General features: G+C 39.0%; 2 protein-coding genes across 3 annotated transcripts in view; both read right to left on the bottom strand.

Moving 5' to 3' along the window:
• Window positions 1–2,702, bottom strand: part of Nup42 (nucleoporin 42) — a 19,521-nt gene extending 16,819 nt beyond the window's left edge. For both annotated transcript variants that reach the window (XM_021190970.1, XM_021190971.1), the window contains exons 1-2: window positions 2,462–2,702; window positions 215–437 (exon numbers count right to left, since the gene is read on the bottom strand). In XM_021190970.1, the coding sequence (XP_021046629.1) occupies window positions 215–437; window positions 2,462–2,588 (350 nt within the window). In that variant the 5' untranslated portion in view covers window positions 2,589–2,702. The remainder of the gene's footprint in view (window positions 1–214; window positions 438–2,461) is intronic.
• Window positions 2,703–5,280: 2,578 nt separating this feature from the next.
• The window catches only part of Klhl7 (kelch like family member 7), a 50,821-nt gene continuing 46,232 nt past the window's right edge, over window positions 5,281–9,869 (bottom strand). The window contains exons 9-11 of the mRNA XM_021190548.1: window positions 8,954–9,155; window positions 7,532–7,629; window positions 5,281–6,618 (exon numbers count right to left, since the gene is read on the bottom strand). Coding sequence (XP_021046207.1) covers window positions 6,335–6,618; window positions 7,532–7,629; window positions 8,954–9,155 — 584 coding nt within the window. The 3' untranslated portion in view covers window positions 5,281–6,334. The remainder of the gene's footprint in view (window positions 6,619–7,531; window positions 7,630–8,953; window positions 9,156–9,869) is intronic.

The raw sequence follows: 9,869 nt of genomic DNA, 5'->3' as shown, positions 1-9,869 counted from the left end.
GAACAGGCTGGCTGAGATGCTCACAGTGTGAACAGGCTGGCTGAGATGCTCACAGTGTGAACAGGCTGGCTGAGCCACAGGACCATGGGTGACTTCTTTTTCTTGTTTTGTTTACTCTGATTTTCAAAACCATTTTTTTTTTTTTTGTAAAGAAAACATTGTAATTGCTTCTGGAAAAACCAAGCAATTGATTTTCTACAATACTTTAACTCACAGAAGTTTCTTTTCATCTTTCTGTTCCTCAGAGAGAGGTGAAGCAAAAGGGTTTTGAGATGACCCAAAGCCTCTGCTGGTGGAAGGTCCAGAATCAAAAGAACCGAATGGTGGTTTGTCCTCATCTCTGCTGCCACCCCATGGAGTGGACTTGGGGAAGCTGGATGGCTGGATGACATTGGAGTACCTCTGGCTGCTGGCATTCCACCCTCTACGGTTACTCCCTAAAATAAGCAAGAAAACAAAACAACCAGAAAATTGGTAACTTTTTCAAATCTTAAAAATTTCTGTTATATTTTATCTATGTCTTGAAATTATACAAAGTGCTATTTTCTACTAGTTTTAAATGGCAATCCCTTTATGAGTTATAGTTATAACAAATCACATAATGTTCTCTTTATATTAAAAAATGAGATCAAGGCCAGGTATGTTGGTGTACGAATTTAATCACAGCACTGTGGAGGGAGAGACAGGCAGATCTCTAAGTTCCAGGTCAGTCAGAGCTACATAGTGAGGTCTCATCTCAAAAAGTAAATAAAACCCCCAAAACCCAAGCTGACAAAAAGCAATAACAATGTGATCATAGAAATATAGATATATTGTTGAGCTCAGTGTTAAGCCTATTAAATTGACCATGGGGGAATAAATAAAAAATACTCTAAAGAGCTCTAAAAGCTTTGGGTGAGCCCAGCACAGTCAAGGCCCCTATTTGACCTAACATTGGATGTGTGTGTGTGTGTATGTTTCTGCCATACAGAGACAATGAATGAAAGAGAACAATGACTAAACTGGATAATAAAAATAAATTTTACTTTCTGTCCTTAAATAGGTATTTAAAAAGTGTTTGCCTCAGTCTTTACTCTGTGGACACAGTGCCCACAACCTATCCTTCATATAGAGATTACAAGCTTACTAATAGGTAGATTAAGTGTAGATTTCTAAGAACTCATAAAATAATAATAAAAAAGCCAATAGGACTTGTTTCAGGTTTTGATACTGTTTTTAATCTTATCACTTCCTAGTTGATGCTAGGATAAAGATAATTTATCTTAGGACTTAGGAAATATGTCACTTAATATACATTAAAAACAGACCGATAGGTAGAGTACTCAATAAATCCAAAGAGGAGGACAGCTGAAATGCATCTCTGAAGCAGGAATTAGTGGCATTTTGTTTTGAAGTTCCAAATCCTTTGGAGGGGGATTACACAGCATAGTCATAAAACTTCTTTTATGCTGCACTCAGTGGCCCTAATGTGGGCCTTAAAATTCCAAAAAATTCTTTTTCTTTCTTTTCATTCTAAAGTTTTATTTGTAGTTCTCACCTAATTATCTATGTACTGAACATTTACTTGCAAATTACTACATTTAAAGTAGGTTTCCAGAGACCAAAGGACAAACATTACTCTCAGCAGCCCCTGGGCGCATACCAGCACCTATGGGAACCTGACTCCTAATTTGGAGTCTTTCACTGGACGGATTGTAGATGATACAATCTGTCTCCTCCACGAAAAGATTGGAAACATAAACCAACATGAACACAGGAGCTGGAGGAGCCTTAAATAGAAGGGAAAGGGAAACACCCACTGACTACAACCTCACGAACTAGGATCCACTGGGCAGTGGTGGTAGCACATGACTTTAATTTTAGCACTCAGGAGGCAGAGGCAGGTGGATCTCTGTGAGTTCAAGGCCAACCTGGTCTACAAAGAGAGTTTCAGGACAGCTAGCGCTACACAGAGAAAGCCGATCTCTGAAAACCTTAAAACCAAAACCAAACCAAAATAAACAAACAAAAACTAGGTTCCAAAGTTAAGAGAATAAAACGTATTTATCTGACTTTTAAAACCTTGTTTTATGCTGGTTTCATGTCTGGCCCCTGAATACCCTTTCCACAAAACCTGTAAGGTTCTTGACCCAGTGTCGGAAGCTACTAACGAAAGCCCAAATTTTAAGAGCTTGTGATCACGGACAGGAAGGGGAGAGAGTAGAGAAAGGGGTCTGAATGGAGCCACGTGAATTCTCCCAACCACTGCCATTCACCAAAAAGGAGGGTTTGATGAAGTCATCTCTAATTTAAAAACGCAGTGTTTGGCAGGAGCATCCAAGTCCAAACGCCTGTCCACGTGTGACGAGCGGAAACGACTTGTCCAACTCCTGGGTGAGACGTCGCATGCCAGGGCAGGGGTCCGGGATGGAGGTGTGCGTCTGCAGCACGTGGCCCTGGCTCACCGCTCCCAGACCATCACCTGAGGGTGGCTGCTGCTGCGGTGGCGGCTGCCGGGCCCCGCCCGCACCCCGGGCGCCGGGATGCTCGTTCCAGCAGCGGTCTCCGAAGCGGCACCGGCCTTGAAGGAAAAACTGGCATATGGTCATGGTAGCGCCGTCCCAGCCCGACCCTGCTCGCGGTCGGCGGCCAGGGCCCAGGCTCCGGCCACCGAGGCCCGGCTAGTGTGACGTCATCGCCCCGCGCCCAGAGGCTCTGTGACCTGTGTGCGGCGAGAGGCGTGGGCTTTAGCCAATGGGATTGGAGAAGAGCAGAGCTGTCAGCGCTCCGGAAAAGGAGTCCTGAGAAAGCGGGGTGCTGAAATGGGACGCGGGCGTTGGATCCCGGACCCGGACCTGGACCCGAATCTAGAGGATACCAGATATAGCAGACAACCAGCAGCCCTCTAGTTGGCTGTATACAGTTGGCGAGACTCACTCGTTCTTTACATTTACTTAGGGGGAAAAAAAAAAGGTAAAAACGGGCTTAAAAACGAAAAAAGCTTGTTTATCAAGAGAGATTTACAGAAAGCCAGCTATAACCAGGAAACAGGACTCAATGCAGGCGAAAAGCATCTATTAGTTTCTTGGTCGGTAATGTCTTACAATTTCACGTAAATGTTGCCTTTTTTTTTTTTTTTTTAGTTTTTCGAGACAGGGTTTCTCTGTGTAGCCCTGGCTGTCCTGGAACTCACTTTGTAGACCAGGCTGGCCTCGAACTCAGAAATCCGCCTGCCTCTGTCTCCCGCGTAAATGTTGCCTTTTTAAATTTTATCAGGAAAAATGAAAAAAGTGTAAAACCGACACAGAAGCAGCCCGATTTTCCTCAGGAGCACAGTTTCAGATAAAGGTTTTCTACTGTTTTTTTTGTTTTGTTTTGTTTTGTTGAGATACGGTCTTATATAGCCCTAGCTGGCCTCGAACCCACAGAAATCCACCTACCTCAGTGCTAGGAACAAAACCGCACACACACTACACTTCATTTATTAACTTTACAGTTCTCATGCAGGACCCTGTATCAGTATAAAACAAGTACATTATATAACAGTGAAATGAAATTGCTCTTGGAAATTAAAATTGGAGAATGGGGACAAACTAAGAGTTGAAGACAGCTTAGAGACTCCTCAGACTCAAAGTATACCTTGAGTCTCATTTTACATTTTGGTTATGCTAGAGGATAGAGAGATCAAAAGCAAAACTCTAATTAGTTATCCTAAGACTTGTAATGGGAAATATTGTCAACTTGATTACTTTTAGAATCACCATAGACACAAATCTCTGGACTTTGAGGTCCAGACTTAGGATCCCCATAGACACACACCTCTGAGCATGTCTATGAAGATGCTTTCAGAAAGGTTGAACTGGAAAGATGTACCCTGAATGTGGGCTGCATTCTCAAAGGAGTGGGCACACACTGAATAAAAAGGCAAATTCGAGTTGAACACCCATTGCTGTTGCTAGACTGCAAATACAATGTGACCAGCTGTCTCATGCTCCTGTTGAAATCCCTTCCAAGCTGTGCTAGACTGTACCTTAATCTGTGAGCCAGAATCAACACATGCTTCTAGGTTGCTTTTACCAGGTTTTGTCACAGTAATAGGAAATGTACAAACACAATCTAGATAGCTCTATATGTAGGTATAATCTAGCCTGATCTCAGTCAGTCATCCTCCTGCCTCAGCTTACCAAAGTGAGAACTGCCACTATTTTGAATCTTCACACCCACCCACAACAAATTGAGTTATGTTTAAAAGCAGTAAAACTAGTAATATCAGAGTGAAACCTTAAAAAATCTTTGGAGGAAACTTAAGGGGTTCAAGGATCAATCAGGGTTTAATGCTGCAACCCACAAAATGCTCTTTCATAATACCAGTTTACTGAAGTTTAATGAGAACTGGTTTGGTGCCATATTGGATGGAGTAAACTGGATTTTACCTAATGCAAACAAGTTAAAAAAGAATATAGATTTAGTTGAATAACTTTATTGAATGGCACATTTTGATATTGGTGTATTAAAATGCTACATGACTCAAAATGTTTTCATGACACTATAATGACAAGGTTTAAAAACTAGACCAGAGCCACAGTTACTGTTATAATATGGAACAAGTTTTGCTACTAAACGGTCATACTCAAATTGTGATTCTCAAAAGTAAAAACCATGTATTATCAAAATAAAACACTTCAAAGGACTGAACACCGACAAACTCAGTATCTACTGACATGAAAGCAGAGTACATTATAGGAAAGGAGCTTTTTGAAAAAGTAATGAAATGTACTTTGTCAAGGACTACTGGCAACCAGCAGCAGGGGTGGGATTGGGGTGTGTGGCAGTTTTGCCCAATCCTCCAAAAGCCAGATTTGAGTCATCTGGCCTCCTAAACAGTGAAAATACATTGGTTGCTTTAATCCATTAAGCAAGCTGTAGTTTGTAGCAGTCTAGAAAGCTAACACATGGGGAAAAGGGGGTAATTACTAGTAAGTGCAGGGCTTCTTTCGGGGGGGGGTTATGAAAACATTTGAAAAATACAATGATGATTGTACACAGTGCATAAAAACATAGTAAAAGCCACTAAAATAGTACAGTTTAAATGAGTGAACTGTATGCCTATGAATTACATCGCAATACAGCTGTCTCTATATAAGAACTTGACAGATTAATCCTGTCATTTTTCAACTTCACTTTTAATCTAAACGTTTTAGAGTCTGTTCTAACTTCCATTCAGAGAAAAATTTTAAATGGAAACTTTCACAAATTTAAGAAATATTAGTGAACACACGTAGAATGAACAAAGCAAATCTTTTTAAGTTAAAAATATTTAATATCAGATAAAAACATTGATTGACAGTTTAACATGGCACATTTCATACATAGTCAAAGGGTAAAACATTACTGGGAAAAATTAATAGGCCATTTGGTAATTTGTTGTCCACATAAAAGCAATGAATAGTGATATACTTAATGCCAATTATTACAAAACTTTTAGAGAAAACTCAGTTACCTCTAATATGTTCTGTTAGGAGAAAGAAAACCATCTTTTTTTAAAATTCATATGCTACTGGGCTACAATTATCAGTGCTTTCCTAGTAATCTAGAAATATCTTCCAACAGCTTTTCTTCTGTTGGTCAATCATTCCTACTGATTGGCTCTCGCGTAGAGAATGAGGACATAGAGCACTTTTTACACTGCTGAGTAAAACCATATAAATTAATGATGGGTGCTAAGCTTAATATTTTATACAGAAATGTGTACTATTTCATTTAATTGGACTGAATATATTATTTCATGAATAATTGGGTACAGTTAAGTCCCAAAAATCTGTGAAGTTTTGTGAGAAAGTGTGTATGTTTGAGCCACTCTTGCTTACTTTAAAATGGAATAATTTGGCACTAAATGAAATAAATGAAGACAAGCAAAATACATAACACTATTACAGTTACTTGAGTTTACCATCTCTGACTGTAATTCATACGACTACTTGGTTCTTGACCAAACAGAAACAAAAAGCCCTAACTACACAGCACTTACACAATTAGGAAAATAGAATCTAGAGCTAAGCTGGGGCTCCTCCTCTCATGAGCATGCCCCACTCTGCCACAATCAGTTATATATTTGCAATTCACGTTTTCAAGAAGTGCTTGTAACTTTTCACGTTTTCTGGCTGATAGGTTCTTGGATGGCCAAATAAAATATGGTCTTTGAATTAAGTAAGGAGGTTCAGATAATATAAACTATTATCTTATTGGAATCTTACTTTATCAAAATACCAGATCGGAACTTCATAACCGAACTCTTGGAATAAACCACTGGTGGCCATATCTCTAAGTTTCAGATGAGTGGGAGTCCATTCACCGTTCATGTTTCGAGGGTCTCTTCATTTGCTCCACAAGTATCAACAACACAAATTAGACAACTTGTGACTGGGAAAGCCCGGACTTTGGAGTTGGCAATCCACTTATCTGTTTCAGTATTATACTCGAGGATGTGCCCCAATCTGCCTACACCCTGAAAACCTGCCAGGACATAGATGACAGAGCCAACTGCTGCACACTTCACTGTCACGCCCCTCCATGGCATTGGTGACACCATCTTCCATTCATTTAACTTGATATCATAATATTCCACATTGTCCAGACCACCTTCAAAAGAACAAAATATGAAAACTGTATTGTATCAGTGATTCTTGGATCTCTTCATAGTTTTAAAAGTTTTATATTTTAGTTTCAAAATAAAATTAAGACACATAGAAAGGATATAAGAGTTTTATGATCATTACCCACATGTCCACTACCTAAATACTTATTGTTAAACAGAAAAGAAATTGAGAAATTTTTAGAAACATTTTTTCTACAAAGTAAAACAAACAAACAAACAAACAACAACAACAACAAAATAAACCCTACACATTTCCTACAAATGTTCTATCCTGGAAAAGAAAATTAAAAAGTATCAGTGATTTGCTTTGATTATAAATTATTTCAAATGTTTTTCTATCTTTTAGCAATTTATGAAAACAGCAGTGAATAAGAATAACAGAAAAGAACTTATTGTTTTACTTAACATTTAAAAAACCTGAAAAAATGAAGTATTATTTCTAGATTCAGTTCATATATCTCACTATTTAATCTAATTATTTAAGATCATTATTAGCATTACATAAGAAAATGAAAAGGTCAATCTTAAAAATTAAAGATATTACAAAGTGAGTTCCAGGACAGCCAGGGCTATACAGAGAAACCCTGTCTTGAACCCCCCCCCCAAAAAAAATTAAAGATACGTCCAAGCAGTATTTAAAGTGTTGAAAGCTAAGATGTTTTACTATTCAAATTTCTCAACTGCTCACTATTTCTCAGGCAGATGTGACAGTACCCCCTATGGGCACATGAGAAAGCACAGACCTGCCTGAGGTAGTAACAGTCACTTGACATTTCATAAAGTTTTGTTAGCACTTAGACATAATGCTGTGTGGATTCAATTTTTAAAAATGTTCCAGGAATTTAAGAACTTATCAGCAAACCCAGAGAAACTGAAAAGTAAGTTAACATCATATACCTAAACCATTCTGACCGCCGACAGCAAATATCTTGTCCTTCACAAACACCAGCCCGTGATTCTTCCTGGGCTCAATCATTGAACACAGCTCAGTCCATCTGAGAAAAAAAAGGGGGGTTTGCCTGCTCATTTACAAGAAGTGGAAGGCTTCCTGCCATGTTTCATACATGTTCACCTACATGTATATACGTACATGTAAACAATTTTTTTTTTAAGATTTATTTATTTATTATATGTAAGTACACTGTAGCTATCTTCAGACACTCCAGAAGAGGGCGTCAGATCTTGTTATGGATGGTTATGAGCCACCATGTTGTTGCTGGAATTTGAACTCTGGACCTTCGGAAGAACAGTCGGGTGCTCTTACCCGCTGAGCCATCTCACCAGCCCCATGTAAACAAATCTTAAGGGGTTTTAGATAATAGTTTTATAAGTAAGGTAAATTGGGGACTTTAATGGGAAATAAAAACAGGAGGAAATAATTTATGTCTTTTGAAGAAATCCATCTTCCATAGTTTCCAATAATTCTTGAAATGGCAATGGGAGTGAAGAGGAAGAATGTAAAGCGTCAAATCACATCCTCTTCCGTCTTCTGAGACAGGGCCTCTCTGTGTAACCAGAGAACTAGAATGTGTCGTGTAGATGATCCTGGCCTTGACTTGTGATGCTCCTCCTACCTCTGATGCTCAAGTGACAGGAGTACATAATATATCCCATACAAGGAATAAATACATGTTTTGGGTTTTTCTTTTTTAATAGCTACTACTATAGATGCCACTATAGCCCTGTTTTTCAAGAAACACACACACACACACACACACACACACACACACACACACACACACACACACTTATATGTGTGCTTACCCAGGTAAAATAACAATATTGTAGCTTGAAAATGGGAACAATAAGTATGGTTTCTTCACTGCTTCTATACTGTAAGCTGCCCCCATGTATTACAAAAATATATGGCTTGGAAAATTCTGTTTACATTCTTTCTTTTCTAAATATGTTAATAATATAAAGTTTATGCCTTAATGTACATACATTCTGAAACCTGACAGTTTAAAAGTGGATAAAGTTCATGTTTTCATGTATATACATTCTAAAATCTGACAGCTTAAAAGTGGCCTAGTGTCACTTGCTCTTCCTGCTGCTTGCCAATCTCTATGCAGGACTCTCAGGCACCATGTCTGTTTGCATGCCACCGTTCTTCCTGCCATGATGTTAATGGACTAATCCTCTGAACTGTAAGTCAGTCCCAGTTAAATATTTCCTTGTAAGAGTTGCCATGGTCATGGTGTCTCTTCACAACAATAGAAAACCCAGGACACATTTCATAAATGTTTTTTAGAATTGAAAGCAATAGTGAGCTTATGGACTGTAATAGCACTGATTGAATCATTTCAAATAGATACATACGTTTCTGTGGCAGGGTCATACACTTCACAGGAACTAAGCACTCTCCCAGAAACATTGTTTCCTAAGCTTCCGCCACAAACATAGATGAGGCCATTGGCCTCCACCATCCCATGGCTGCAGCGCTGAGTCAGCATGCTGGGCTTCGTGTGCCAACTCTCAGTCCTTGTATCATAGCATTCAAACAAATACAGGGCTGAGTTTCCTGTAAAAGAAAAGGACTCAAAGTAAGAGGCTGGGTTGTAACTGAGACCGTTTCAACACCCACTCTGCAAAGAAAGGGCCCTTTCTACCACTCATCATACTTGGTTGGAGTGGTCTGAACTGAAATCACTGTACAGCTAAATGAAAAGAGAGAAGAATTGAGGTTTGTAGACAACATTTTTTTCTATTTGCCACAATAGTATTTTTTTAAAAAGCTAGTAATCTTGTATGGATCTTGGAAGGCATTATAAAAAGAACTTTGGGGCAGATTTATTATATACCTAGTATTCTATAATTGCAACTGTTTATTAATAAGACAATGTGTAGGTGGGCCCTAAACTTATCCTGGTCCTTACTTGAATACAACATCGAAGTATCAAGGTGTATTTCTGTCTGTCTGTACCCTGAGTATCAAGGTGTATTTCTGTCTGTCTGTACCCCGAGTATCAAGGTGTATTTCTGTCTGTACACTAAGTATCAAGGTGTATTTCTGTCTGTACACTGAGTATCAAGGTGTATTTCTGTCTGTACCCTGAGTATCAAGGTGTATTTCTGTCTGTATACTGAGTATCAAGGTGTATTTCTGTCTGTCTGTACCCTGAGTATCAAGGTGTATTTCTGTCTGTCTGTACCCTGAGTATCAAGGTATATTTCTGTCTGTCTGTACCCTGAGTATCAAGGTGTATTTCTTTTCTGTACCCTGAGTATCAAGGTG

The sequence above is a fragment of the Mus pahari genome, chromosome 2, assembly GCF_900095145.1.
Source record: "Mus pahari chromosome 2, PAHARI_EIJ_v1.1, whole genome shotgun sequence".
NCBI lineage: Eukaryota > Metazoa > Chordata > Mammalia > Rodentia > Muridae > Mus > Mus pahari.
The sequence above is the reverse complement of the archived record's forward strand: the minus strand, read 5'-3'. Positions and strand labels throughout refer to the sequence as shown.